Here is a 26,406-nt window from a genome sequence, read left to right as displayed (position 1 = left end):
AAATAATAATATTAAAAAACATCCTTGGAATATCAAAATGAAACAGAGCTTTAAAGCTACAAAAGTACTAAATGCATCGTAATTACGAAAAAGATTTCCACATATTCACTTTATATTATGGAAAAAGTGAATATTAAGGTTCTGTAGGATTTCTTAACACATCAAAACAAAGCGAACTGCTAACGCGGCGCACTAGTGTGACAACGGACAGACACACACAGACAAAAAAATAGACTGCTTTTAAACTCTTTCCGTATTAATTTTGAATTGAGAAAAGAGATTATCTTAAATATTAAAATAAATATAATTAATATTTAATATTTTCTTCGCTAGTTGTTCGCCTTATTGAGCGTTACATCGTTTTAAAAGAGAATAATTAAGCAATCTTGAGAAATTTGACTAATATTGGCGTTTGAAATGAAGCATACGCCGGTTGCTTCACCTTACTCAAATAGGTAGTATATAAAGGATTCGAATCGCAGCTGTAGATAAGAACATCGCAATTGCGTGAACCTTGGAGGAAGACCCCTCCATTGGAAGGCTAGACGTTTCTCGTAACCCTAGCCGATCGCCGCGTATGTCTTAACCTTAAGGATGATGGTGGTGTTAGAAGCCAGGTGTACAGACTGGTGTCCATGTGGTATGGACAAAAACAAAGACCGGAAGATGGTGGTGTTAGAAGCCAGGTGTACAGACTGGTGTCCATGTGGAATGGACAAAGACGAGAAGGTGATGGTGTTTAGTAGCCAGTAAGTACAGACTAGTGTCCATGTGGGATGGACAAAAACAAAGACGAGAAGGTGGTGGTGTTTAGAAGCCAGTAAGTACAGACTGGTGTCTATGTGAAATGGGCGAAAGACTAGAAGATGGTGGTGTTTAGAAGCCAGTAAGTTCAGACTGGTGTCCATGTGGGGTGGACAAATGAACAGAGTTGTTTGACAGGCAATGGAGTAATAGCCTGTAAGTTGAATACAATTTCCGGGACTGTAAATGCGGTCTGGAAATTGAATACACGTTTGCTCCGATTTGCAAACTGCGAACGCGGTCACGTGGGTGTAACAACAGACAGACAGACAGACACACAGACACACAGACACGTCGAAATTAGAACCTCTCCGTGACATACGTCACTCGGAGAGGTAAAAAAAATAATGTTCAAAAAATAGAATGTTAAGATTTTTAAAATGAATCAATCCGTCAACCATAATCAGGGTTCTTTAACAATAGTTTCAAGCCAGTTAATCAATAGTTTCAAGTTTTTTAATTTCTTACGCCAAGTAGCTCCTCTTCCATATTCTTCATAGGGGTTCAGGATCTTTTTTTTTCTTCTTTCTCGATTTAAGGGTTTTTCTTCAGGATTTTTTTCTCTCGCGATTTAATAATTCGCGCGCTCTCTTCTTCTAGGGGTTAAAATATTCAACTTGATGAAAAATAAAGGTATCAAATGAATAAAAATAAAAACATCGAATAAAATTAAAGGTTTCGATTTAAAAAATAATCTCCGTCCGTTTAGAGATTTCTTGAGGGTGAGCCGACAGGGTCTCGTTTAGACAGTTCAGGTATCGACTGACTATGGGACAGGAGGGACTTCGTATATATAACTTCTAGTTTCTCGCAAGGATTTCTGGGACAATGACGTTTGTTGATTGACTTCGGTTTGGCGAATAGTGGACCATATTTATGACGTAGCCGGGCGTATTCTGTAACCATCTTAACTCAGAAATCAAATTAAATTTTTGATTAATCTTTAAATTAACAACGAAACACCTTAAATTAACACTATAAAGATAATACTAGCCCTTTAAACTTAAATCTATCCCTTTAAAAAACTGAAAAGAAATTCTTGAATACAAAAGAAAAGAAACTAGCCCCTCAATGTTGACACAGAACGTTCTAGAACTATCCTATACCCCTATTTCCATAGTGCAAAATGAAATACCTAGCAACTAAAACTCTTTCCAAGAACCCAGAGAAATGTCACGCTGATTTAGACCCCAAGCAACAAGACCTTGAGTCACTATCCTGGTACCTGGCCTGAGAAACTTCTAGAACTTTTTTTTAACCCTTAAACTGACCAATCCGTTTTGGGTCCCAGATTTAAAAGCTTTGCCTATTCGTTGATAACATGTATCCGCCCGGCTACGTCATAAATATGGTCCACTATTCGCCAAACCGAAGTCAATCAACAAACGTCATTGTCCCAGAAATCCTTGCGAGAAACTAGAAGTTATATATACGAAGTCCCTCCTGTCCCACCCTCAGTCGATTCCTGAACTGCTTAACGAAACCCTGTCGGCTCACCCTTAAGAAACCCTTAGAAGTCCGGAGTACTATTTTATATCGGAGATATTTTTTATTCATTTTGATACCTTTATTTTTCATCAATTTGAATCACTAAGTTTTGGAAGAGAATCGGAGATATTTTTTATTCATTTTGATACCTTTATTTTTCGTCAATTTGAATCCCTAATTTTTCGGAAAAGAAACTCGGAGATATTTTTTTTTAAACCCCTGAGTTGAAGAAGAGAAGGAGCGCGAGTGCGCGAAATATTAAAAGAAAAATAATAATTAACCCTTAAATCGTGTAACCTGAAAAAAGATCCTGAAGTAAAACCGTTAAATCGAGAAAGAAAAGAAAAAACATAATTAAACCCTTAAATCGCGTAACAAGAAAGAAGAAAAAAGAACCCTTAACCCTTAAGAAGAATATGGAAGAGGAGCAACTTGTCGTAAGAAATTAAAAACTTGAAACTATTTTGATAAACTGACTTGAAACTATGGTTAAAGAACTGAGATTATGGTTAACGGATTGATTCAATTTTTAAAATCTTAATTTTCTATTTTTGAACATTATTATTTTAGTGCATAACTGTACGATTTTAACCCAAACACCCCTAAAATTTAAATTTGAAACTTAAAGGAGACATTCCATAGAGGTTATAAATTGCAAACCTCCCTTTTTATTTTTGTTTAATTTTTTATTTTGACCCCTATAAAAGTGTGTGAAAATTTATGAATAAGATTGAATATTATGTTGAATATTAAAATTTGGATTAGAACCTATTTTGACTCTCAATTGACACATACCATCAAAAACGCGGTCACTTTTGATTCAGAAATTTTATGAGCCCCTCGTTCCCGTTAAAAGGCCTTAACTCTCCACAACTGACTGCATTCTAACATCTTGTCTAGCGTTAGCGAGGTTGAATCATAAGTGAAAAGAGGTAGGTGTTTGTCTTGCATCTTCTTAACCCCTCTCGTAAGACGTCGAACACCCAACCCCACCCCCATAAACAATAAATGAAGAAAGGCGAATTAAAAAGAAAAGGCTTATAATTCATGTTAACAGCGAATGGGCAAAACTTTTTGTTTTGGGACCAAATACGGATTGGTCAGTTAAAGGGTTAAAAAAAATGTTCTAGAAGTTTCTCGGGCCAGGTACCAGGATAGTGACTCAAGGTCTTGTTGCTTGGTGGTCTAAATAAGCGTAGTATTTCTCTGGTTCCTTGGAAAAAGTTTTCGTTGCTAGGTATTTCATTTTGCACTGTGGATACTGTGGTATAGGATAGTTCTAGAAAGTTCGTTGTCAATTTTGATGGGCTATTTCCTCTTTCATTGTAGTTATTTTTAGAAACCGTGAATTTCTTTTCAGTTTGTTTTAAAGGGATAGGTTTAAGTTTAAAGGGCTAATATTATCTTTATAGGGGTAATTTAAGGCACTTCGTTATTAATTTAAAGGTTTAATCGGAAATTTAATTTGATTTTCGTGTCAAGATGGTTATATATCCCCACCTCTTCTGAAAAGTTCGTCCCCGAACTTGGCATATTTATCTTACCATCACGTTAAATTTTTTTTTTTTTCGACGCATAGGGGTTTTAGTACTTGAAGACTTAATCAACTTATTTCCATTCAAAAACCGCTCAGTGGGATAAAAAGTAGGGGTGTTATGTTTCAATTCTTCTTTGTCTTGTTCATCCTCCGTAAGGGAATTTTCATTCATTCTCTTCTCTTCGATAAAGAAGTTTTGCAATTCTTGTTTTTTCTCTGTATCCAGATCTATATCTTCTGGCATGCTTATGTCATTGGTCAGGGTCATAGTAGTAGGGGTTGCTCTTGGGTTTTGAATAAATGGAAACACCCAGTATTGTCCATTTATTGTGCAAGTGATACTATTATCCTCGTAGTTCAGTTTTGCTCCTACATCTGTCATCCAATCAGATCCCAATATAATCGAAAAGTTTGCTTTCTCAATTATGTAAAATTCAATTTCCATAGGGGGACCCATTTCATCATTTAATTGTACAGGAAGTTTAATTGGGCCTTCAGCTTTAAGAGGACTGTTAGGGGAAGCTGAAAAGAATTCTCTTGTTTTCAGACGGGTAAAATCCATTTCTGGGTAGACTTGTTCAGCGACATTTTTGACCATAAATGATTTACATGCTCCAGTGTCTAGGATTGCAGCATAATTGCTATTGGGTAATTGTAGGGGTATACTTCCAGTTCTTGGGACGAAATTACGTATCACGTTAATTGAGTTTTCATGTTGTGGAACAGTTATCTCAACCGTTCTTTTAGGAGTGGTTTTTTGTTCTTCATTTCTTTCTCTTGATTGATAGTTTTGTTTTTGGGGACAATCTCGAGCCATATGATCCGTAGAATTACATACAAAGCATTTAGGCCTAGCTGATGGAAGATACGATTCAAGGGGTAAGGTTACTTCTTGCGGTCTACTTCTTTTATTTGGGCAGTTATAAACAAAATGTGCATATTCCTTGCAATAGTTGCAAAATTTGTTTATTAAGGGGTTTCGGGGTTCGTTTGTTCCTTGATTTCTAGGGTGTAAAACTCCCATCACTGGTTGAAGTTGCTTCACTAGCTCAAGAAGTTCATCAACTGTGGTACAAGTTTTCAAGTTCAATAGTGCTTCATATTCGGGCATTAATCCAAAAATTATATGATCTAATCGATCTTGCTCGGAGGGGATAGAGGGTAATTCATCATAAATATTTATCATATCCTGAACATAATCTTCAGGGCTCTCATTGGGTCTTTGCCTTCTTGTTTGAATTTTTCTCTTGACTATTTTGGAATAACCATCTCCCAAATATTTTTCTTTAAACTTATTCTCAAAGTCATTCCAAGTATGAAAATGATTCATATTCTTCCAATACCATTTCTTAGCTTGCCCTTCGAATGCTAGGGGTATATGAGTCAATAATTCTTGAAGTGTTACGCCTGTTATCATCCCATAATCGTACGCGCTATATAGGAATTCTATAGGGTTTGATTCTCCATTAAATCTTGCCGTAAATTGAGGAATTGGTAAAGTTCTATTTCTCTGGGTTGAATACTGTAATTTATCTCCTCTAGGAATTAAGGTAATATCAGGAATATTTGATATCTCTTGTTCTTTTTCGTATACCGGAAATATAGGACTTTTCAACTTGTCTTGGAAGGTATTCTGACTTAGTATAGGTTCGTTTCTTGGAAAAAGTTCCTCTCTCTCTGGTCTCAAGGTAACGTTTGTAGGGGGGTTGAAAAATTATTTACTCGTGTCGTATAGGGGTCTTCCGAACGTTTTTCTTCGTAAATATTGGAGGGGAGGGATACTTTCTTTCCTCTTTCTTTTTGGTTATAAGGGGTAGATGTAAATATGGGGTCTAACCTCTCTTCCTCTTTTTTAGTCTTTTCGATTCTTCTAAGGATTTCTTCTCTATCAATAACATTTTCTTCGGGTGATTTTGGTATATCATTTATATGGGTACGTTTCGTATTTATTTGATGGGTATCAGATTCCGAACTCGAACTCGAACTTGAGTTACATCTCAAAGATTGGGGAGGGGAACCTCCATGGGTTTCTAATGAATCTCTATAACTCTTATTGAGTGTCTCTAGCGTTTCTTTAAACAGTTGTTGTGATTCAGCATTTTGCTGTAATAGTTTTAATATAATTTCATCTTTAAGATTAGGGGTAACTAAATTTTTTCTTTGAATCCAACTAACCAAGACATACAATAATTTTATCAAGGGTAGAATTACTTTGTCATACGACAATATGATTATCAAGATAATCAAAACGTATATAATAAGATCCGATGTGTCAATTTTGACTCATGGTGATTGTTCGATTATTTTAGTACTTTCTTAATATAGGGGTTTTTAATAATTGAACCAATCTTGACTATCTTTAAGACATGTCAGAATCCATCATATCGATAAGATTCCGAAGTATCGTATCCTGCCGACTGCGCCAATTTATAAGCCGTTTCTTTATGCTCTTTAAGATTTTATGGGGTTGAAGTGGGGTGTTCGATTCTTATTAGAGGGGTTAAAGTATAAGACAAACACCTATCTCTTTTTTCACTAATGATTCATCCTCGCAAACGCTAGACTAGATGTTAGAATGCAGTCAGTTGTGGGGAGTTAAGGCCTTTTTAGCGGAAACGAGGGGCTTATAAAATTTCTAAATCAAAAGTGACCGCGTTTGTTGGTATATGTCAAGTGAGAGTCAAAATAGATTCTAATCCAATTTTTAATATTCAACATAATATTCAATCTTGTTCATAAATTTTCACACACTTTTATAGTGGTCAAAATAAAGAAATTAAACAAAAAAAAATCAAACTTATATCTAAGGGAGGTTTGTACTTTATAACCTCTATGGAATGTCTCCTTAAGTTTCAAATTTAAATTTTAGGGGTGTTTGGGTTAAAATCGTGCAGTTATGCACTAAAAAAATAATGTTCCAAAAATAGAATGTTAAGATTTTTAAAATGAATCAATCCGTCAACCATAATCCAAGTTCTTTAACAATAGTTTCAAGCCAGTTAATCAATAGTTTCAAGTTTTTTAATTTCTTACGCCAAGTAGCTCCTCTTCCATATTCTTCATAGGGGTTCAGGATCTTTTTTTTTTTTTCTTCTTCTTTCTCGATTTAAGGGTTTTTCTTCAGGATCTTTTTTTTCTCTTTCGCGTTTTAAGGGTTAATTATATTTTTTTTCTCTCGCGATTTAATAATTCGCGCGCTCTCTTCTTCTAGGGGTTAAAATATTCAACTTGATGAAAAATAAAGGTATCAAATGAATAAAAATAAAAACACCGAATAAAAATAAAGGTTTCGATTTAAAAAATAATCTCCGTCCGTTTAGAGATTTCTTGAGGGTGAGCCGACAGGGTCTCGTTTAGACAGTTCAGGTATCGACTGACTATGGGACAGGAGGGACTTCGTATATATAACTTCTAGTTTCTCGCAAGGATTTCTGGGACAATGACGTTTGTTGATTGACTTCGGTTTGGCGAATAGTGGACCATATTTATGACGTAGCCGGGCGTATTCATGTTAACAGCGAGTGGGCAAAACTTTTTGTTTTGGGACCAAATACGGATTGGTCAGTTAAAGGGTTAAAAAAAATGTTCTAGAAGTTTCTCGGGCCAGGTACCAGGATAGTGACTCAAGGTCTTGTTGCTTGGTGGTCTAAATAAGCGTAGTATTTCTCTGGTTTCTTGGAAAAAGGTTTCGTTGCTAGGTATTTCATTTTGCACTGTGGATACTGTGGTATAGGATAGTTCTAGAAAGTTCGTTGTCAATTTTGATGGGCTATTTCCTCTTTCATTGTAGTTATTTTTAGAAACCGTGAATTTCTTTTCAGTTTGTTTTAAAGGGATAGGTTTAAGATTAAAGGGCTATCTTTATAGGGGTAATTTAAGGCACTTCGTTATTAATTTAAAGGTTTAATCGGAAATTTAATTTGATTTTCGTGTCAAGATGGTTATAAGACATACGAAAACCATCCATAATCCCACTCCCACATACACATTTCAGGCCAAGCAAGCAAACACCATAGAAGCAAAGACGAGACAATTTTAGGGATTAACATAGTATTTATTTAATGATCCAAAATCTTGAGGGGGAAAACTTTGAATTAATTAAGTGGCCACCAGGGCCAGTAGACCCCTAAACGTTTAATTTTTAAACTGGCCCAGGTAATTTTTAAACTGGCTATTGGCCTGTGAAAGTGCCTTATTTCCCACTCTGACGCAGTCTGCTTCGATTCATGCTACAAATCCTAACCCTAGAGCCTAGGTTTTACGCTACGTATTCATCATGACTGTTTTTTTGCTGGCGCTCCAAGTTTAAGTAAAAAATGGCATATCTATCCAAATTATTATGGTTTAGAAGTCAACGGTTTTCACCCTGTGAAGAATTCAACTTCAAAATATTACAGGTAAGATGACAAAATGTTCAATGTGTTTTCCCTACGGCACTTAAAAGAGTCATGTTAACGTTAGCGCAGTTAATTCAACATTCTCATTTGAGGACAGGTATACACGGTTTCATTATTTGTTAATCTCACTAAAATGCTACTAATTGTGAAGGTGTGTGGTATAATTCCTGAAACTAAACCAATGTAGAGGACCAGATTATTCGTTAAAACAATTTTGATCCTATTGAATCAGTCATACTGTGATGTTACGTTATCATTTTATAAACTATTTGTTACCAACAGTGGATTGTTTAATTCATAAGTAACAGTGGCACTGGTTAATCCAGGAGGACAGTGTCGTTATATAATTTAATTAAGTGAAATAATTTTCAGGTTTACATCACAGATTCTCTCAACGTAACCACGTTAGAAACGGAGGGTTACGTTGTTTGCTATTTCCACAGTCCACATTGCCGTTTGTTTATTGGTTTAAATTGCTATGAATTGTATAGGTATTTGATTTAATTACTGGTATTCAAGCGAAACTATAGAATAGCATCGTTCATTAACATATTGTATAGATAATCTTTACCTTACCACAAACCTAGCACAGGATATGATAAAAATTGAACGCAATGTGTTGGAAATAACCAAAAACTCCTCTAAACATTAGAATTAAGGTGAATTAATTGTTAAAAGTCATTTTATAAGCTTAATGAGCACTGACGACAAGTTAATTTCAACGTAATTAAGTATAATTAACGTGAAATTAAACCCCAAATATGCATTTTTTGGATGAAAACTCAGATAACTCTTGATTAAGATTGTATCTACCCAAGCCGTTAGTAAAGCCCCATGTTTTCTCTTTCACACTTAAGTTAATTTAAACTATCTTTAAAGTACATTAATTGCCGCAAAATTCAAAAGTTTAGGGTACCATAATGATGAATATATGGCAAAAATATTAAACTGCACTAAACATTGCAATTTGGGTAAAAAATTCAAATAAATTTTAAGCTTAATCCACTCTCACGAACCACGCTCAAATTAAGATTAAAACCTCACAAGTTTTTCGTACAGCCACAGTAGTTTCCTATTTCACTTTCAAATTAAATTAAAATATATCAAAAGCGCATACATTAAAATTTTAGGGTAATTGCAATTAAAGTTAATATTTTATTGAAACTTGTATTATAAACTAAATCCACACTAGATAAACAAGATAAGCCGTTAAATTAAACTCAATCAAGTATAATTAATGTGAAAGATTCGTGTTTTGGGTAAATTCATGGATACCTTATAATTAAACTAACAAATTAAAATTAAAACTACACTTATCTTTCACCCAGCCTCCACTTTCCTGTTTAATTCTTACGATTAATTAAATTGTCATTTAAAAGCATTTTTCCCCATTTTGAAAAGAGAGCCATTGAAAAGGAGCGATATTTAAAAGTTTTGGGGCAAAATAGTGATTATTCCGCAAGAGTCAAACAGTCACGCCTCTAAAGTTTGCAGTTAGGGAGAATTTCTTGTTCAAACTCGTATAACAAACTGAAATAACACTAGTAAAAGAAGATAAGCCGTTAACTTCAACCAACTTAATAACCATATTTAACGTGAAATTAATCGAAAACAATAGGTTTTTTGGGTAACTATAGATAACCCTGAACTGAAATAATAAAATAAGATCAAACTACGCGAGTTGTTCTTTCAGCCTAAATGTTTTCCTATTTAACACTAAAATTATTTACATTATCACTATAATACATTAATAGGCTCCAAATACAAAATTTTAGGGTAAGGAATGTGTCAAAATGAAACTTTTCCATTTAAATTTTAATATATCATTAACACAGTTCGCAAAATCACCATCAACAATTTAATCTGGCAACATTCAATGTAATAATGTTGCCAATAAAACAAGGGCGTCCCCTGCCATAACTAAGCCACATCGCTAGCCATCTCTCGCTATCCCTAATTCAATAAATTTTCTTCTTCTGAAATATCACCTAGCATACCAGTCAAGTGGGGGGAGCAACAGAAAATTTTAAAGCACAGTCTTGCGATTATTCTTGGAATTTGGGCCTCAAATTACAACCTCTAATCTGTTTGGTACACATCAACGTCAACGTAAATGTTCAATGTGATTACCATTGTGGTGCAGGCACTCTTCATCTGCCCATGTCTTGCAATAACTTTTCAAGCAACGAACTCATGACGCAGGAAGTCCAATTAAATGCCTTCAGAGATTTTCTTATCAAGAAAAAGGGTCCGATAATTTGGTTTCCAAGAATGCCCTCCCAAAAATGGTCGTTATGAAGGTTTACCATCCCTAAATAGCCTCGTTAGAGAACAGTAGGCTCTCGAAGTTGGGGACGCAAGCTAGATGGGGTGTATCTTTTCCCCCCCTTGCTTTGGCTTCCCGCTCGCGTTTTTAACTTCACACACGCTAGCTTGGGTCCTCATCGATGCGGAGTATCACACCTCCTCGGTGGTGAGAGCTGGTTAACCACTACGTTGTGTGGGCTAAGCGGATACGCGCCCTTCCCAAGCCAAGGTGTTGAGGCATCGTGCCGAGGGCTGCATGGTACTGGGGAAGTAAAACTTCGGTATCGCTAACGATCCCCTCGGGGCACCGGGCGACACCCCGTTGTATCTAGCCTTCCACCCGGGTGGGGGACTACCGGGTGGTGACCTTTTACTTGCCCCCTTACTCGTGGGATTCCCATGGATAAATTAAATCAAAACAACTCTAACACTACCAAACCTACGGTGCAGGGGTCTGCTCAAGGCAGAACCCACACTGATACCACTTCACAAGGGCTTGTATCCAGCGATACTCGTGACGATTTATCGGTGCGTGTGTCTGGCAAGCCCTCGAAAAGTACCTTGCGTCGTCGTCTCAAACGACGGATTGCTCGGCAAAAGGTCAAATCGGGGTCTGAAACGGTCTCCACCGCCGCTGGGGGTGCGATGGCTCGTGACAACCCAATGAAGAGGCCCAGAGCGGAGGATTCGACTCCCTCACCAAGTACCTCGCAGGCGGCGTCGAAAAAGGCTAAGTCCTATAGTGACGCCGCCAGCTCAGAAAAGATGGCCATTGTCAAAAAAGGCTATCCGACGGCGGTCATCACGGAGGAAGACGTGGGCCCAATTCAGAAGGCGATTCTAAGGGCGCTGGATGGGATACCTTCGGGGAGCCCTCTACCGCGCCTTGCGAACTTTAGCCTGACGACCGGGGCCCTAGTATACTCCTGTGAGGATTCGTTCACTGGGCAATGGTTGAAGGACAACTTAGCCTACTCGGTGGTGGGGGATGCGGTGCTCTCAGTAATGAGAGCTAGCGAACTCCCTAAGCCGTTTAAGGTAATGTTCCGCACCAAGGACCAGATCACCAAGGAGCCGGCGGTGCAGTTTCGGCGCCTAAAGGTCCTTAATGCAGGTTTTGCCACTGAACGCTGGAAATGTATCCGGACGTACGTGGACAGGGCCGTACGGTACTGGGTACTGCTAATTGATGGCTCCTCATTGGAAGCCATTAAGAATGCTGGTTTCGTGGGCTATACTGGAGTGGACAAGGGTTCCTTCAAACTCCTTCAGAACACGGAAACCACTAAAACCACTGTAGCCGAGTCTGCGGCGGGGGGTGGGACTAGCGAGATGGGGGATCTCGCGGAGGAGCTCTCTGGTGTCGCTCTAGGCACAGAGGGGGAGGGGGGGGTGGCTCATTCGGAAGTCTGTTCTTCCATGGATGAGTCCACCCTACTGGAAGAATCGGATGGGACCCTTCGGGGTTCAGCCGATGAGCGTCCTAGTGGTCCTGGTGAGGGGGAGGATCTTGGGACTGGGAGCTCGCCTGTCGGGGGGGAGGTGCCATTAGCCCTCTCGGGACCGATGAGGTGTAGCTAGGTCCCTTCTGAACCCCTCTCTTAGGGACCATGGGGACGCTACGTGCAATTCAAATCAACTTGCACCACAGTAAGGCGGCCTCTGCGGTACTCTGCAGGAGGTTTGCTATAGAGGGTCTTGATCTGGCCCTCATACAAGAACCGTGGATTTGCCATGGCAAAATCCTCGGTCTTGACGCGGCGGGGTCACTATTCTATGACCAAACTGCTGCTAGACCTAGGGCGTGTATTTTGGTTCGGAGGGATCTTTGTTGTATCTCTCTACCGCTGTACACTTCCCAGGACACGGCGGCCGTGAATCTAGTCCTGGCCACTGGGCATGCCAAGTTGACTATCACGGCTGCCTCCGCATACTTTGCCCACGACGCGGACTCTCTCCCGACAATTGAGGTGATCAATTTGGTCAATCAATGTGAAAAGAGAGGGGACAAGCTAATCATTGGCTGCGATGCCAATGCTCATCACATCACGTGGGGCAGCTCTGACTGCAACAAGAGGGGTGATGATTTACTAGAATATTTAGTTGGTTGTAAACTCTATATTCTTAATCAAAACAATGAACCTACTTTTGTTACTTCTAATAGAAGGGAGGTCATTGACCTCACGCTAGCCACAGAAAACCTCGTGTCTTCCGTGTCTAACTGGCATGTGTCAAATGAACCGTCTCTGTCGGATCATAGGCACATCTGCTTTACTGTCGCGATTACTTCTGTCCCGGCGGGGACGGAGATACGCAACCCAAAACGGACTAATTGGGCCGGCTATAGGGAAGACCTAATCCTACGCTACGGAGGGGGTCACACTCTTAAACTTACTTCACCTAAGGATCTTGATCGGGCTGCTGGTGATTTACAGTGCTCCATCATGGAGTCGTTCCACCGGAACTGCCCACTTAAGACCGTCAACCGCTCGAGGCTTGTCCCTTGGTGGAACGCGGATCTCAGCCGGCTTCGTAAATACACGCGCAGGCTCTTTAACAAAGCCAAGCGCACGGGTGACTGGGCTGGATACAGGCAGTCCCTTAACGCCTACAACAGGGCCATTAGAGCTGCTAAGAAGGACTCCTGGCGGACCTTCTGTGAGCAAATCTCCAATGTCCCTGCCACGGCTAGGGTCATGAAGATTCTAGCGCACGACAGCACACATCGACTTAATGCTATTAAGCTACGGGAGGGTGTGTACACTAAATCTGGGGCTGAGACTCTCAAGCATATGCTGGAGGTCCATTTTCCTGATTCTACTTTTATTAATCCAACAAACCCTGACTCTCTCTACCCTGTCTTGTACAGGGCTAAGAGGGAAGACTGGCTTGTAGCCAGACAGGTTGTCACGATTCCCAAGCTTCGGTGGGCTGTCAACTGTTTTGAGCCCTACAAGTCTCCGGGACCCGATGGGGTCTTCCCTCTGCTTTTGCAGGAGGGCTTAGACCACATCGCCTCTCCGCTATGCAAGATCTACAGACTTTGCATTGCTCTCGGTCACATACCTCGTGACTGGAAACGCTCTAGGGTCATCTTTATTCCCAAGCCCGGGAAGGCTTCCTATCTCGAGGCGAAAGCATTTAGACCCATATGCCTGACCTCCTTCTTCCTCAAAATTCTGGAGAAGTTGGTGGACAGGTACATCAGAGACGAGGTACTTTCGGTAACTCCTCTCTCTTCTTCACAATTTGCCTACCAAAAAGGCAAATCCACTGAGACGGCCCTTCACGGCCTTACGAATTGCCTGGATAGGGCATTCGAGTTTCAGGAAATTTCACTGGCTGTCTTCCTCGATATCGAGGGGGCCTTTGACAAGGTCTCTAGCTCGGTTATTACTGAAGCTGTTGAGAGATTTGGCATCAGCGCCACTCTTGGCCGCTGGATCAAGTCCATGCTTACTGACCGCGAGGTGTCGGCGTCCCTCCTTGGGGACTCTCTAGGGGTGACTACCAGCAGGGGCTGCCCTCAGGGTGGAGTGCTATCCCCCCTGTTGTGGTGCCTGGTGGTGGACGAGCTCCTGGGGAGGCTCGGGGGTGCTGGGGGCTGTTGCTGCTTCGGGTATGCGGACGATGTAGCGATAGTCTTTACGGGGAAGTTCCCGGATACTGTTACCGCGCTTATGAGATCTGCTCTCTCTAGCGTGGAGCAATGGTGTCAGGCGGTTAACCTCACCGTTAATCCTGATAAAACTGTCCTTGTTCCTTTTACGAGGAAGAATACTAAGGATCTGTTCAATGATATCTCTTTCTTTGGCCAGGTCCTGACAAAGTCCTCCGAGGTGAAATACCTGGGGGTGACTTTTTATTGTAGACTCACATGGAAGCCGCATCTTGATCGGTGTATTAAGAAGGCCAAGATGCTCTTCTGGAGGACCAGGAGCTCTGTCGGCCAGACTTGGGGCCTCAACCCCAAGGCTGTACACTGGCTCTATACTGGGATCATCAGACCCATACTATCTTACGGGGCACTTGTCTGGTGGACAAGGGTCCGGCTTAAGACGGTGCAGGCTGCCCTGCGCAAGCTTCAAAGGCTTGCCTGCATTGGTGTTACGGGGGCCATGAGATCGACCCCAACTGCTTCCCTGGAGGTGCTCCTCGACATGCTTCCTCTTCATCTCTTCATTGAGGAGGAGGCTGTCATGGGAGCCTACAGGCTCAACATTATTGGCTGTTGGGTTCCAAGACTTTGGGATTACAGCCATACGAAGCTCTTTCGGGAGTACGCCGCACTTGAGCCGTCGCTTACGATGTGCTCTGACAAAACCGTCACCAGTTTTGATTTCACTAAGCCATTCAGTATCCACTTCCCCAGTCGGGCAGAGTGGACTAACCTGCTGCCTCTTGGCACTGGGGGTGAAACCATTTGGTTCACCGATGGCTCCAAGACTGATTCCGGCGCTGGCGCCGGCTATTACTGTCAAACCACAAGGGTCGGCTTTTCTGCTTGCCTGGGCACCTTCGCTAGTGTGTTCCAGGCTGAAATTGCCGCGATCTGTTATTGCGCAGATTACTGTATTAACAAAGGGTATACCGGACGGACTGTGAGAATTTATTCTGACAGTCAGGCTGCCCTGAACGCTCTGAACCAGTGTCAGATTTCTTCTCAACTGGTGCGTAGCTGCCTCGACCTGCTAGCGCGACTGGCATCCTGCAACAGGGTTCTGCTGTACTGGGTGCCAGGGCATAGCGGATATTATGGCAATGAGCAAGCCGATAGATTTGCGAAAAGGGGTGCGGAGGCCAAGCTCTTGGGGCCGGAGCCGGCCGTCCCCATCCCCTACAGGCACGTCAAACGGTGTCTGCATGACAGGTTGACTGTCATACAAAATCAGCTCTGGCACAGCATGGAGGGCCAGAGACAGACAAAGTTGTTTGTCGATGGTCCCTGCAGGTCTCGTGCTAGGGACCTAATTTCGCTCGGCAGATGGGATATTAGGCTGGCCACCGGTCTTTTGACCGGGCATTGCCGGCTTAATAGGCACCTCCATCTGATGGGTTTTGCCGACGACCCTCTCTGTAGGTCGTGTCAGGAGATGGAAGAAACATCCGCCCACGTACTTTGCGAGTGCGACTACTTCGCCTCGCTTAGATTAGAATATTTTGATTCACACACCCTGGAACCCTCGAGGGTCTCCTCTCTCACGGTGGAGCGAATTCTTAGCTACGCTGCAGCTACAGGCCTATTCAAGGCCTGATTACGAGGATGCACAATATGCCTTTGGCATCGGTGCTAGGGCGCGTACCCTCCTCATCAACAATAATAATAATAGAGAACAGTACCTTTCTAAAAATAATGGATCGGCTTCAACTAGTTCACGCAAAGGTTTTGCCGTCTTTGGTAATCCTCGTAAACATCATGCTCAATTTGCCCTGGTTTGAATATACTGGCATTTTGCTAAGAGACGAGACTAATTAAATTCGATCCTAACTGCTACGTAACGACGATTTCTTTTAACTACGGCCTTTTTTCTCGGTTCCACAGACAACTCGGACCTTCTTCAAAGTTATTCCCAAAGAAACCTTTATGTTTTCCTTATTTTGTCCAAAGTTTAAGGTTAGGGGTGTTTAAAAATTGGCCAACTATTATTACAATGGTTTTTTTACAGTATTTGTGCCTTTTTAACAGACGAATTGTTACAATTGTAACACCACAGACCTTGTATTTCTAATGGGACCAGCAATACCACAACACTGATCCGAAAAACCAAGATGGTAATTGTTTGGACCTATCGGGTCAGGACATTGGAGGACCAAACATACCGTGGTGTCACGTGTCGAACGTTAAAGCGACCTTCACCACTATACACACCACGACCTGCTCAAGCTGGCAATCTTTGAAAATTATAATTATAGTGTGACACGAACGGAAAACGTGAGTGAGTACCCCCAGGATGCGCAACCTTTAACAGTGGTAAAACTAAATACCCATTAAAAGAAGTACTGTACAGATAATCACAGTCTGTCATCGGCAAACCGAACCAGGTGGGAAGAAGAACTTCGAATTGCAGATCATATAGGTAAATGCTAAAAAGAAGAGGAGAGGCCCCCCTGTAGGATCCCACAATTGACTGAATGTGTCACTAAAGTTATCGATCCATTGCACTTGACGACATTGCGACGACTGTTCAAGTAATCACAAAGCCAATCAAGTAGTTTGCCGTGAATTCCTAATATAAATAAGAGTAAAAAACATTGGGGAACCCTGTCAAACGCTTTGGCCAGGTCTAAGAGGATCATGTCGACCTGACCTCGAGTCTCAACCACAGGGCTAATGGTAAACGGGTAGTAGATACGGAGTTTTCATTCATTTTATGTTGCGCGTCTATCAATGCGTCTAGGCACAAGTCAGCTTTGGTGTTATTTAACGTTAACAATCATGTTGGAAAACTAAGAATATTGTTGAGGTGAGACGAGACGATAGTATTTACACCGCAAACCAGTTGTGAATGTAGCTATGAGTATATAGGGTAAACAGCTGAAGCGTATACAATTGGGCTTTTACAAACACATAAAGGTTATATCTCTCCAAAATTTATACACTTCATTTCCTGTTCTTTTCCCCATTGACTGATTTCCATGTGTCAAAGATTTATCCTTATTGGATGTAAAATGTCGTCTGCTTTACTGTATATTCGCTATGCTTGGAATAGTGCTTCAATAATTCTTAACTTTTTCTTCAAAAAAGAGAAATAATTCCATATCAAGGTAAATAAGTTTGTAGTAGTAGTCCTCCTCTTGACTCGGAGAGGTTATATTTTGGTTTTTCCAACTTGTATTGACCAGTCCTTGCAGACTTCTACCTTTAATAATACACTTCTACTTGAAAATGGCTCAATAGAATTCTTCTATGGGAGGGTATTGGAATTGTCTATACAAGATGAGCAAGCTGATGTGTCTTACTCCAGATTTGTGACATTTTTCACGTTTTGGGGGCCCTTACCTCCGAAACTAAATGTTGTAGACTGCATGTTCTTTGAAACTTTACACTCAGTTTTACCACAAGAACATAGGTTTTAATTTATGACATGCATATCAGAAACACCCTGTATTTATATGAACGCTTTTTTCAAATTTAAAAATAAGGAAATTCGAGAATTAAGGTTTTTGTTGACGACATTTGAATTTGCTTCTGGACTATCGTGTAATAAACATGATTAACACGTGACTGTCATCAAGAACATCCCACGAGTAATGAGGCAAGTAAAAGGTCACCACCCGGTAGTCCTCATCCCGGGTGGAAGGATAATTACATCGGGGGGAGGGGATCGTCCGAGATACCGTAGATTAATTTCCCCGGTACCACACAGCCATCAGCACGATACCTGCACACCTTGGCTTGGGAAGGGCGCGTATCAACTCAGCCCACAAAACGCAGTGGTTAGCCAGCTCTCACCACCGAGGAGGTGTGATACAACGCACTGTTGAAGACCCAAGCTGGCGATCGTGCAAGCGAAAAGAAAGGCAGAGCAGCAAAGCAAGGGGGGAATGTAAGCGCGCCATCCAGCTTGCGTTCCCAACTTCAAGAGCCATGGTGGTGATTAGAAGCCAGTGTGTACAGACTGCTGTTCATGTGGGATGGACAATGACCAGAAGATGGTGGTGTTTGGAAGCCAGTGTGTACAGACTGGTGTCCATGTGGGATGGAGAAAGATTAGAGGCTGGTGGTGTTAGACAGGCAATGGAGTAATAGCCTGTAAGTGGAATACAATTTCCGGGAACTGTAAATGCGGTCCGGAAATTGAGAACACGTTTACTCCGATTTGTAAACTGCGAACTCGGTCACGTGGGGTGTAACAACAGACAGACAGACACACAGACAGATACGTCGAAATTAGAACCTCTCCGTGACATACGTCACTCGGAGAGGTAAAAAAAGCCACAACCAATCGAAAAACCTTCTTGTACATTAAAGTCAGTTTTTTTTTTTTTGAAATAAATTCACGCAGAGCCATTTTTAACTATAAATGTTCTTAATTTCTTGGAAACGTAACGTTTCTTGCCCCAAAAAACAAAAACGATCGTATATATACAGGGTGTTTCAGAAAAGCATGCCGTAGATTAAAGGGTGTGTTATTGGATGAAACTTATTAGAAAATGTCAAAGAATATGAATCTTGCCTACATCATGTAGTTGGGCTCGCGAACATGACTCGTAAAATAAAGAAGAATTGTGAGATAAAGGTTAAACAACGCTCTTACTATTGAATCTGTTTAATACTTCTAAAAGAGATGAGCAAGTCTTGATGTCTTACTCCACATGTGTGACTTTTTCCTTGTTTTACGGTTAAATGATTGGGTTCCCACATCTCCGTAGCTTAATGTTGTACACCCTAATTATAATTGGCATTTTACATTTAGTGTGACCTAAAGAAAACCCCTTTTGATTTATTGCAGACTTATCAGAAACACTCTGTATATTTCATTCGTTGATATCTGACTAATTCATATAGCTAGTATTTGAGCTACTTGAAAGCTACTACAAAATGCACATTGAAACCTTTCATTTCAGGTAGTTTCAATATATTTTTATAGCAGCTTACACTCTGTAAAAACGTTAGTGAACCGTTAAAGCTTCTAATTACAAACGAGAGTAATTAAAATATTGTTGCATGGACCCAATCAACAATTTAATCTCCTCTGGAAATAGGTCAGATGTATTATTTCATTCAATGATATCTAACTCGTTCATATAGATAGTATTTGAGCTACTTGAAGACCACCACAAAATTCACATTGAAACCTTACATTTTAGGTAGTTTCGATATCTTTTTATTGCAGCTCAAACTCTATGATAGCATATGTGAAACAGTCAACGTTTAATCTTCAGTCTTCTAATTACAAAGGAGAGTAATGAAAATTTCGTTGCATGGACCCAATCAACGATTTAATCACCTCTGGGAAAAGGGGAGACTCTCTAATTACAAAGGAGAGTAATGAAAATGTTGTTGCATGGACCCAATCAACGATTTAATCTCCTCTGGAAATAGGTGAGATGTATTATTTCATTCAATGATATCTAACTCGTTCATATAGATAGTATTTGAGCTACTTGAAGACCACCGCAAAATTCACATTGAAACCTTACATTTTAGGTAGTTTCGATATCTTTTTACTGCAGCTGAAACTCTATGAAAGCATAAGTGAAACAGTCAACGTTTAATCTTCAGGCTTCTAATTACAAGGACAGTAATGAAAATGTTGTTGCATGGACCCAATCAACGATTTAATCACCTCTGGATAAAGGGGAGATGTTTTTGTTTAACTTATAAAAGCAAAGAGAGGGACAATAAGGCAATAGAAATTCCTTTAGGCTGCAGCATATATCTTGAACCTTAAAATCACTCCGCGTCTAACTAAGCTCATTTTACCGTGTATAACTTGATTAATCTTCACTCGACCATTATTTTTGCAAGATTAGAAAAATGTTTCGAGTGTTGACTCATATCGGTACAATTTTAATCTTCGGATAAATTAGTCAGTGGAAATTTCCGTCAGAAGCGGTTTGCGCTCTTACTTTCCGAAGCATATTTGACCATCGTCACCAATAATTGGTAATATATTAGAGATAATTCTTGGGTGTTTACAAGGTATCTAAGATAGACGTTCTACGGTAGTGTCAAAATGCCCTTTTGCAAATATAATGTAATAATTGACATGGCAGAACAGTGGCGTAGCCAGAGGGGGGCGGAGGGGCGGCCCGCCCCGGGCATCATGGCGAGAGGGGCATCATTCTACCATTTTCTACGGTCCGTTTATTATTTCGGAAACTAGAGGGGTCACTGGTTCCAAAGACTAGTTTAAAAAATATCCTTATTTCCTAGACTGCCAGCGTGGGAAATAAGGCGGTGGCACAGGGCAAATGACCAGTTTAAAAATTGCCCGGACCAGTTTAAAAATTAAATCGGAGGGGGGTCAGTGGTCCACTGGACCACTAACAAAATTCAAGGGTAACCGGAGTTCGGACATTATATCAACTATTTTAATTATCCACTTCTTTAGTTTAGCAGACGACGCGCCCTGGTCAATGGTCATTCACCAGTTTATTTATCATCAAAATCCCTGGCTACGCCTCTGTGGCAGACTGGATCCTAGGTGATCATTAAAGCGATCGTAGTGGCCAATACCTGATACAATAGGTCTAGTTTTGTAGAGAGGATTATCACTACCCGCTTATTTAACTGAATATGCAACTATTCGCATTTATTGATAAGCAACTGCAGGGCAGTGCAGGCGTTTAAATTAAAATACTGAATTATTCCAGCGTCATCAAAAGTTTTATTAATTTCTAGGTTGCCGTGTAATCACTATTTCTCGTTATGCCATAGAGGATTATAAAAAAAGACTTGGTTTAGACCTAGGCAATAAATACAAACGACATGAGTGAAGTTTATCAATGGAATTATCTTTAATTATTTTTGTTAATTGAATTCTTAATCACTATATAAGTCAATCAACTTATTTTACGGTTAATCGATTTATTCAATCTAAATTAATGGAAAAAATTACATATTAAGGCTTTTTCAAGAACTATTACTTTTTCCGAAACAGTTTATCATGAAATTATTCTGTAGGGAGTATGTGTTGAGAAATCAATATTGAATATTTTAAACATTCTATACTGACTTTGTAAAAAGTGCAAGCTATTTATGACATAATTCGGAAGGAAAATGTAATTTGTTTTAATGGAAGATGCAAAACCTTCAACATCAGTCTTCTCAGCAAATTATAACCAACGTAAGCTTTTGGTAGTGCAAACTTTAAAATTTCACAAGCTAGAAACAATTAAAACTATGTCCGTCAAAATGCTTACAAGTTAGTGAGCATCGACACAAAATTCTTTCAAAATAATTAATTTCATGACGAAATAAAAAGATTAACAGTAAAATCAGTTGATTGGATTTAGTTCTCCTTAAGGATTCAACTAATAAAAATTATAAAGAAAATTGCAATTGATAAACCTCACTCACATCGTTTGTTTTTTCGGACTTTGTTCAAACCAAGACTTTTTATAATCTATGTCACTTCAGTGTTATTACCTCTCCGAGTGACGTATGTCACGGAGAGGTTCTAATTTCGACGTATCTGTGTGTCTGTGTGTCTGTCTGTCTGTCTGTCTGTCCGTTGTTACACCCACGTGACCGCGTTCGCAGTTTGCAAATCGGAGCAAACGTGTATTCCAGACCGCATTTACAGTCCCGGAAATTGTATTCCACTTACAGGCTATTACTCCATTGCCTGTCTAACAACTCTGTTCATTTGTCCACCCCACATGGACACCAGTCTGAACTTACTGGCTTCTAAACACCACCACCTTCTCGTCTTTGTCCATTCCACATGGATACCAGTCTGCACACCTGGCTTCTAACACCACTATCTCCTTGGCCATTGTTTTTGTCTATCCCACATGGACACCAGTCTGTACACCTGGCTTCTAACACCACCATCTTCTTGGCCTTTGTTTTTGTCCATCCCACATGGACACCAGTCTGTACACCTGGCTTCTAACACCACCATCTTCTTGGCCTTTGTTTTTGTCCATCCCACATGGACACCAGTCTGTACACCTGGCTTCTAACACCACCATCTTCTGGTCTTTGTTTTTGTCCATCCCACATGGACACCAGTCTGTACACCTGGCTTCTAACACCACCATCTTCTGGTCTTTGTTTATGTCCATCCCACATGGACCCCAGTCTGTACACCTGGCTTCTAACACCACCATCTTCTGGTCTTTGTTTTTGTCCATCCCACATGAACACCAGTCTGTACACCTGGCTTCTAACACCACCATCATCCTTAAGGTTAAGACATACGCGGCGATCGGCAAGGGTTACGAGAAACGTCTAGCCTTCCAATGGAGGGGTCTTCCTCCAAGGTTCACGCAATTGCGATGTTCTTATCTACAGCTGTGATTCGAATCCTTTATATACTACCTATTTGTGTAAGGCGAAGCAACAGGAGGATGCTTCATTTCAAAAATCAATAATAGTTAAGTCTCTCAAGTTTGTTTAATTATTCTTTTTTAAAACGATGTAACGCTCAATAAGGCGAACAACTAAGGAAGAAAATATTAAATATTAATTATATTTATTTTAATATTTAAGATAATCTCTTTTTTCAATTCAAAATCAATTCAGAAAGAGTTAAAAAGCAGTCTAATTTTTTTGTCTGTGTGTGTCTGTCCGTTGTCACACTAGTGCGCCGAGTTAGCAGTTCGCTTTGTTTTGATGTGTTAAGAAATCCTACAGAACCTTAATATTCACTTTTTCCATAATATAAAGTGAATATGTGGAAATCTTTTTCGTAATTACGATGCATTTAGTACTTTTGTAGCTTTAAAGCTCTGTTTCGTTTAGATATTCCAAGGATGTTTTTTAATATTATTATTTGAAATGGATGTTTATATATTACTTAAGCTATACTACATCTGTTTATAGGATAATCCTTTCTAAAGTGATTACAAGAAGAACGCTACTTTATTGGTCAAATGAACTTTTATTTGTAAATAGGTTTAGTGAACCAAAAAGTAAACGCTTGGGTTTGGTTTTCGTTTCTGTAATGCAGAGACATTAACGGTTCAGAGTGAGCCGAAAGTTAAATACACTTTTAAATAGTTTGGCTTAGATTTTGTAATCATAGTGGAAATTTGGGCCGCGTTCATCAGAGCTCAGCGCTGTTAGCAGTGTCCTACAGAACGGGATTTTGTTTTTGAATTGTGACATCACGGTGCTCAGCACTGAGCCAGCGCGGTCTTCAAAGAAAATAGTCGGGTTTTTGGATAACGTGACGTAAAACGCGTAGTTCTCAGCTAGGCGAAAAAAACATTTAATTGGCGTGAAACCAATTATTATTCGTTTTTTCGTGTTTTCATGCTTTTTATGGTGCGCATTTACTTCCAGTGTGTGTAGCCACAAATTAATTTTGGTGTTATGTAAAGTTAACAGTCATGTTGACACACTAAGAAAATCGTTGAGGTGAAACGAGAGGATAGTGTTTACATGGCAACCCTGTTGTGAATATGGCTTTGAACATAGAGGGCATACAGTTGAGGAGTAGAAAATTGGGCCTTTACAAACACATAAAGGTAATATCCCTCCAAAGTTTTATCTCTTCATTTCCCGTTTTTCCCCATCGGATGATCTTAATGTGTACAAGTATATCCTTATTGGATGTTAAATGTCGTCTGATTTACAGTATATTTGCTATGCTTTGTATACTGCTTTAATATTTCATAAATTTTAACTTCAGTATTTGTTCATAAAAAAAAAGAAACATTTCCATATCTGGGTAAATGAGTTTGTAAGTAGTCCTCTTGACTCGGAGAGGTAATATTTTGGTTTTCCCAACTTGTTTTAATTTTGTTGAGAAAGTGATGTGTGTTATAACCCTTTCCAAAATGGAATGTGCTATAATCTATTTAGACGATAAAATCATACCTCCAATCAGCTTATGTAAATTCCCTCTTAGAAGATCATGATGTGCATTGATTATAGCTAAAAGAAAGACAACCTCATCCTAGCCTTGCGTAACATAAAATTAATCCCTACCGAATCCAAACCTAACCTAACCTTATCTATCACAACGTAAATCAAATGGGTGTTAGGTTGCCGTTTTATACCTTGCATTATCTATACATATTCTTGATTATTGTACACAATTTGCCCGAAAATATTGAACTTACAGTTTTGGAGTTCATAGGAGTCTACAATAAATCCGAGATTATGTTCTGATAGTAGGGTATAAATTGTACGATGAGAATGGCCATATGTAAATTTGGTGTAGCTAACTTTTCACAGCTACTATTTGAAATATATTACCGATTAGACGGTAATTTTACTTTGCCTAAAAAATGAATCGCTAATTTCACATGTCTTTAGAGCGACACAATTTTTTTCTCGTCGTTTTTGCAAAACATATAATTAACAAGATAATTTCTTCCTAGCAATTTTAACGGAACTGAAATGGATAACATGTTTCTTTATTCAACCCGATCGGTAAGTGGTCTACCAATCCAGGATCGCTTATTGTGCTTTAATACTAAAAAGAATGTTCAAAATAGTTAAGTCATAGAAAGGGGTGTGCAGGGGACTGCAGGAAGTGATTCTAAGGATGTTAAAACTAAATCTTAAACAATGATATATTTTAATCTATGTAATAGAACTTTAACCTAAAAACTGTAAAAAAGTATATCTCAAAGCTTGTTTTAAAAACTAGATAATTAACCATATGTATTGAACCTTTGCCCTCTCTCTCCTGCCCAAAATTGTTTAAATAGGGAAGACAGAAAGGGCAGAGGCGTGATTAGTTTTGAATTCGTAGACGTGTAGAGACAAAGCTCCTTTTGTTTAAACGATACGCTATACAGCGCGATGTCTATTTACCATTTTATCATTAAATAAAATTAGTTATTGTTATAACTCGAGTTTTCAATCAACCGTCGGTCTATTTCGCACATAAAGATTTAAGTTAATTATACGAACCACGTAGCGGTATATTTTTCAGTCTAAATCGTAAGCTCTCCCCTCAAAAACCCGTAGCCCATTCTACATTTTGGTGCCGAAACCCGGGAACAATAACCTTTAAATCAAATTCGGAATAAATCAGTCGGTATACTCGCGAATAGTAACTAGCATAATGGCAACAGAAAATGGTTTAAATCAGTCCGGTACAACCGCTCGCATACTTATTCGGAAAAGAGGAAAAGTTCGCGGCAATACAACTCGCGTTTTGAATTCCACCGAGAACGAACTACAGCGGGAAGAACCAGACATCGAAATACTTGAAGTCAACCTTGACCAACTCACAAGGTTCGAGAAAGCGTTGAACACGTTAAACAACCAAATTGGAGCGTTTATCACCGAAGAGGATGACCTTGAATCCGAATGTGAAATCGCCGAAAACTACAATTCAGAGATCACCGCGGCAAAAGGAAGAATTCAACGCAAACTAGAATCTTCAAGAACAGCAGCTCTAAGGGAGGTCAACGGGAACCGCACGGATATCCCACCATTAATGAACCCTCATTACACGGCGTTACAAGCGAGGAACGTACCTAACGTTCGTCTCCCCAAACTGGAGATCCGAAAATTCGACGGAACCATCGCCGCCTGGCAGACCTTCTGGACCCAGTACGAGACAGCTATTCATAACAACGAGAATCTCCACGATTCAGATAAGTTCAACTATCTTATATCCTACCTTGAGGGAAACGCTGCTACAGCGATAAGAGGCCTAAACTCGAACAATTATGAATACGCCATAACTACCTTAAAGAATAGATTTGGGGAAAGAGGAGCAATTGTTAGTACACACTTAAAAAACTTCTTCGACCTACCACCTATTAAAAATTCTAACGACGTATCGGGACTACGAAAATTTTATGACTTCTGCGAAACCCAAATAAGAAGCCTAAAATCCATGAATGTCGACATTAACCAAGACAGTATAATTCTGAGTTGCCTTATTTACAAGCGTCTCCCAAGCGACATAGCTCTTGGATTTTCACGTCTTTTCGAATCAGAGGCTGATTGGAAAGTTCACCTTCTCCTCGAATACCTATTAAAGGAGATCACCAGTAGATAACGTGCACACGCCATCCTACACGCTGATGAAAAGACTCCGACTAAACCACTTTACAAAGCCTTCGAAAGGAACAGTTTCCCCCGGAATGACCACCGGCCAAAATCGTTTCCTTCCAGCACCGCTAGTCTCACAACGGGTACAGTGGAACGTCTCGTTTGCCTCTTTTGCGACTCGCATGCACACTCCACGACGAACTGCCCCAAATCCACGGAAGAGAGGAAAGAAATTTTGG

General features: G+C 40.0%; 1 protein-coding gene and 2 long non-coding RNA genes across 4 annotated transcripts; all 3 read left to right on the top strand.

Annotated features, from left to right (window-relative positions):
• The first annotated feature begins 8,263 nt into the window (after positions 1 to 8,263).
• On the top strand, positions 8,264 to 10,525 carry LOC149587239 (uncharacterized). 2 transcript variants are annotated; one of them, XR_016380264.1, is made up of 4 exons: positions 8,264 to 8,527; positions 8,599 to 8,717; positions 8,787 to 8,885; positions 10,219 to 10,525. It is a non-coding gene; the product is annotated as an uncharacterized LOC149587239 (long non-coding RNA). The 2 variants fall into 2 exon arrangements; XR_016380263.1 differs by having other exon boundaries at positions 8,269 to 8,527; positions 8,787 to 10,525.
• Positions 10,526 to 16,021: 5,496 nt separating this feature from the next.
• Positions 16,022 to 17,844, top strand: LOC149587238 (uncharacterized). Its single transcript, XR_016380345.1, has 3 exons — positions 16,022 to 16,147; positions 16,220 to 16,465; positions 16,542 to 17,844. It is a non-coding gene; the product is annotated as an uncharacterized LOC149587238 (long non-coding RNA).
• Positions 17,845 to 25,226: 7,382 nt separating this feature from the next.
• Positions 25,227 to 26,174, top strand: LOC149587237 (uncharacterized). Its single transcript, XM_089863539.1, has one exon. It carries the CDS (start codon positions 25,227 to 25,229, stop codon positions 26,172 to 26,174), a length of 948 nt encoding a protein of 315 aa, XP_089719665.1.
• The last annotated feature ends 232 nt before the right edge of the window (positions 26,175 to 26,406 follow it).

This window comes from Phalangium opilio, unplaced genomic scaffold, assembly GCF_054372755.1.
Source record: "Phalangium opilio isolate 3A_F unplaced genomic scaffold, DU_Popi_V2 ptg001170l_1, whole genome shotgun sequence".
NCBI classification, from domain to species: Eukaryota; Metazoa; Arthropoda; class Arachnida; order Opiliones; family Phalangiidae; genus Phalangium; species Phalangium opilio.
Note: the sequence above shows the minus strand (reverse complement) of the source record. Positions and strands in the feature narration are given on the sequence as shown.